The 3,679-nt window shown below is 32.3% G+C and overlaps 1 protein-coding gene across 1 annotated transcript; it reads right to left on the reverse strand.

Annotated features, from left to right (window-relative positions):
* Positions 1–1,229: 1,229 nt before the first annotated feature.
* LOC130970383 (ethylene-responsive transcription factor 4-like) lies at positions 1,230–2,359 on the reverse strand. The gene has a single exon (XM_057896457.1). The coding sequence runs from the start codon at positions 2,106–2,108 to the stop codon at positions 1,473–1,475; it is 636 nt and encodes a 211-aa protein (XP_057752440.1). The 5' UTR covers positions 2,109–2,359; the 3' UTR covers positions 1,230–1,472.
* Positions 2,360–3,679: the final 1,320 nt, after the last annotated feature.

The following is a 3,679-nucleotide window of genomic DNA, read 5'->3' on the forward strand; positions in this document are numbered from 1 at the left end:
TATAAAAGGTCTAATTGTTCCGTTTTATAAAAAAAAACTAACGGATCATAAACAGTGAGGTAATATAATGATAGAGTGAGAGAATTTCAAAAAAATGGGTAAGCCTAATAAAAATGGTGACATTGCCGGCGACATCTCTGCCAGATCTCAACAAATCATTAATTCAATTAAATTAAAGCACGTTTAACTAATTCTATTTTAAATAATTAAAAAATGACGAAAAGTAGACAAATATATTTGAAATGTCTTTGAATAAAAGATACCAAAAAAGAAACATCTTTAAATAAAGAACTAGAAGTTTAATTTCGTTTATTAAATAAATTATTATATATTAAATTCTTGATATGTGGTATAAATTAAGTGTTATGATTATTAAAACGTATTGCTATGTTCTTAAAATTGTTATTTTGATTTTAATATCAATTTTTTAATTTGCTTAAAATTTAAATTTTTAACAAAGTTGTTTTAAAAAATTATTTCATTTTTTTATAAATTTTATAATATTATTTTTTACTTTTATTTTATTATATTTTTATACTATTTTTTATTTTTCAAATTTAATAATTTTTGACGAATTGAGTTTTTATTTATAATTTTTAATATTTTTTCTAGTTTTTGAAGATCTATATTTTAATCAACTAACAATTCTTATTACTAATTATTTTATTTTTAATCTAATAATTTTTATTTATTTTTAAATGATTTAAATAAAACTTATTGTAAAATTGAGATTTTGAAAAAAAAATATTTTATATAAATTTAAAAATTTAATGTTGTTTAAATTAATAGCAGTCAAAATTATTAATGTCATTATTTTTTCTTATATTTTTAATTTGATTCATAATTTATATTTTTATTATTAATTTATTATGTTTTTTAGAATATATTTTTTAATTATAATTAAATAAATAACTTAAAAAAAATATTTTTGCACTCTTTATATATAAGTAGCCCTTAAATGATTATTCAAATCGTATTAATCCAGTGAAGAAAAAATCGCAAGACATCTGCAATTAAAAGTTAAAACAATCTTCTTCCAACTTCCATGTTCTTTATTCTTGTCTATTTATCCGTCACATGAAAACCAGCCGTAAGAGTAAATAAACAAAGAAATAGCAACGAATTTTTTTATCAACATAGAAACGCCATTGTATATATAAAGAAACGTTAATGAACAAAGACAGTGAGATACTCATTTTCTCCGTCGCCAAAAAACATAAAGCAGAGAACAGAAAAACGAAGCCCTGCTTCTTCTTCTTTGGTTAACTATTTTATCTTCTATTTACACATCGTGCGGAGTTCAAAAGTCAGCTACTAACACAACTCCACTCTCTGATGCTATGTTTCTCACACGAGAGCGTTTATGTTTCCTTCCAAAAACAATTGCTATAAATTTACCACGAACCACAAAAAGCAAATGAGAGAAACGAGTAATGACGGCCAGAAAACGCCGGCGGTTCTTGATAAAACGGTTAACCGCCAGACCAGGCTACCTCAGGGGGAGGAGGAACGTTGAGGTCAAGATCCATCAGTCTCCGATGAGGCACACGCTCATAATCCACGACCGAGGACGAATCAGAATCGCTATGCGCTGCGCCGGAGGCAGCAACGGCAACAGCGGCGCGTCGAAAATCGGCAACAGGGCGGTCAAACCCGCACATCCCAGCACGAGCGAACGCTTCGAAGAACTTAACCGGGCGAGCCACCGGGAACACCATCGTTGTGTCGGCGGAGGCGGCTAAGGGGGAGAGTGTGAGGTCGAGCGTTGGCGGCGTGGGTGCCGGCGGCGGAGGAGAGGAAGAGTCTAGAGTGCTGCTCTGGCTAGGACTACGCGCGGCGGGGCTGTTGATGATCTCGGACGGCATGGGGAAATTGGTCTTTGCCTTAAGTCCGCGGAACTCACGTGCCGCGGAGTCGTAGGCACGTGCAGCCTCCTCAGCCGTGTCGAAAGTGCCGAGCCAGACACGTGTCTTCTTGCCAGGATCGCGGATCTCGGCGGCGTAGCGGCCCCATGGCCTCTTCCTCACCCCTCTGTATCGGATCTCTCCGGAGAGTGGTTGGATCGAGTTGGATCCGGAAAGAACAGCGGGTAGGTCCCTGGGTGCCATATTCGTGATGCAGAGTTTGTTGTGAGTTTGAGTTGAGCCTGTAATATGGAGACAATGTGTGTCTGAGGGGGAAGCAAATGGAGTGAGACGGACTTTATAGGAAACAGTGGAGAGAGAAAAGAGAAAAGAGAGGGTGTGGTGTGTTCTCTGCGTGCGTGCGGAAAAGCAACGCCCCCTTTAGGCGCTAGCTGCTTATACAACGTGGCTTCACTTGCGAGCAAACTGCTAACTACTCACCTCTCGCCACTCAATTAGAGCACCTCTTGCCTTAGCATTTCACCTTGTCTCTTTCCCTATCTTATATATACTATTTTATATTTTTATATACGCTTATTTTATAATTTTTATGAGATATATGTTTTTACTTTTTAGTATTAAAATAATTAATAAAAATAATAAATAATTTACATATTATAAAAGATATATACATTTAATAGTGTACTAAATAGTAGTAGAAATATAATTTCCTTAACTTTTACTATATTTTTTTATCCAATATTATGATTATGTTATTATCAGAATTGTTTTTCAAAATACTTCATACTGAATCTTGTGATTTTCAACAAATTTTTGTTACACTACAAATTCTTTAGATGGAATAAATTTTAGATAAGGATACTATTTTACCTTATAATTATATTTATTATACATAATTATCTTAAAATAAAAGGTTTTAATAATTTATTTGTTCAACACATATATTAAAAATGTTATTAAAAGTGTACGAAAAGATCAATATATGTAGTGAGAATAATTTTTTCAAAAGCTTTCAAAGTTAATAAAAATTTATTCAAAACCAAACTGTGTAATAATATGAAAGTCGTTTGCACAAACTTTAATGTTTACTCTTATTATTATTCAAAATCTCTATTTGTATAACTAAAATGTTATATATCCATTAGATTTTCTTTTAAAAAAACCTTTTAAATGTTTTTTTTCTCACCATTTCTACTAGTGTAGATTAGTCGTTCTGCTAAACCTTAACTTAGATTGGATCAAACATTGATATAAGAACTTTAGATATTGCTTCTACAAGCGTTCTCAAGTCTAAATAACTTAGACGAGATCAAACATTATTCTATAAATTTTTAAAATTATTTCTTTAAACCTTTTTAAGACTGGAGATGAATACTAAATCGATTATGATATAGTTTTTAAGGGATTTATAAGAATGTATATCTAATATGACATTACGAAAAAAACGTTGAATATTGTCGGATGTATCATTAAATTTAACATCGCAGAATAGCGATGAATTTATCGTCAGATTTACCGACAATAACGACGTCAAATTCATAAGGTTAAGTAATTACCGGTGGATTCTATTTTTCAACGGTAAATCCACCAGTAATATTTAGAGGGAAATTAAAATAAATTGGCGCGTCCTTTACCTTAAAAAAAATCCGACGATAACTCCAATTAGTAAAACGATGTATTTTGATGACCCGCAATCCCGACGGTGAAAAGGGCGTTAATTTAAATCACTAACCTTTTTCCCTCGTTTAAACCCTCACCACCATCACCATTATCCCTCTCTCTCTCCTTCCAATCGTCGTCACTCTTGCCATCTA

The sequence above is a fragment of the Arachis stenosperma genome, chromosome 3 (assembly GCF_014773155.1).
Source record: "Arachis stenosperma cultivar V10309 chromosome 3, arast.V10309.gnm1.PFL2, whole genome shotgun sequence".
Classification (NCBI taxonomy): domain Eukaryota; kingdom Viridiplantae; phylum Streptophyta; class Magnoliopsida; order Fabales; family Fabaceae; genus Arachis; species Arachis stenosperma.

What these genes read in the sequence shown, in the direction of transcription:
- LOC130970383 (XM_057896457.1), bottom strand. Translation starts at nt 2,108, where the DNA reads ATGGCACCCAGGGACCTACCCGCTGTTCTTTCCGGATCCAACTCGATC.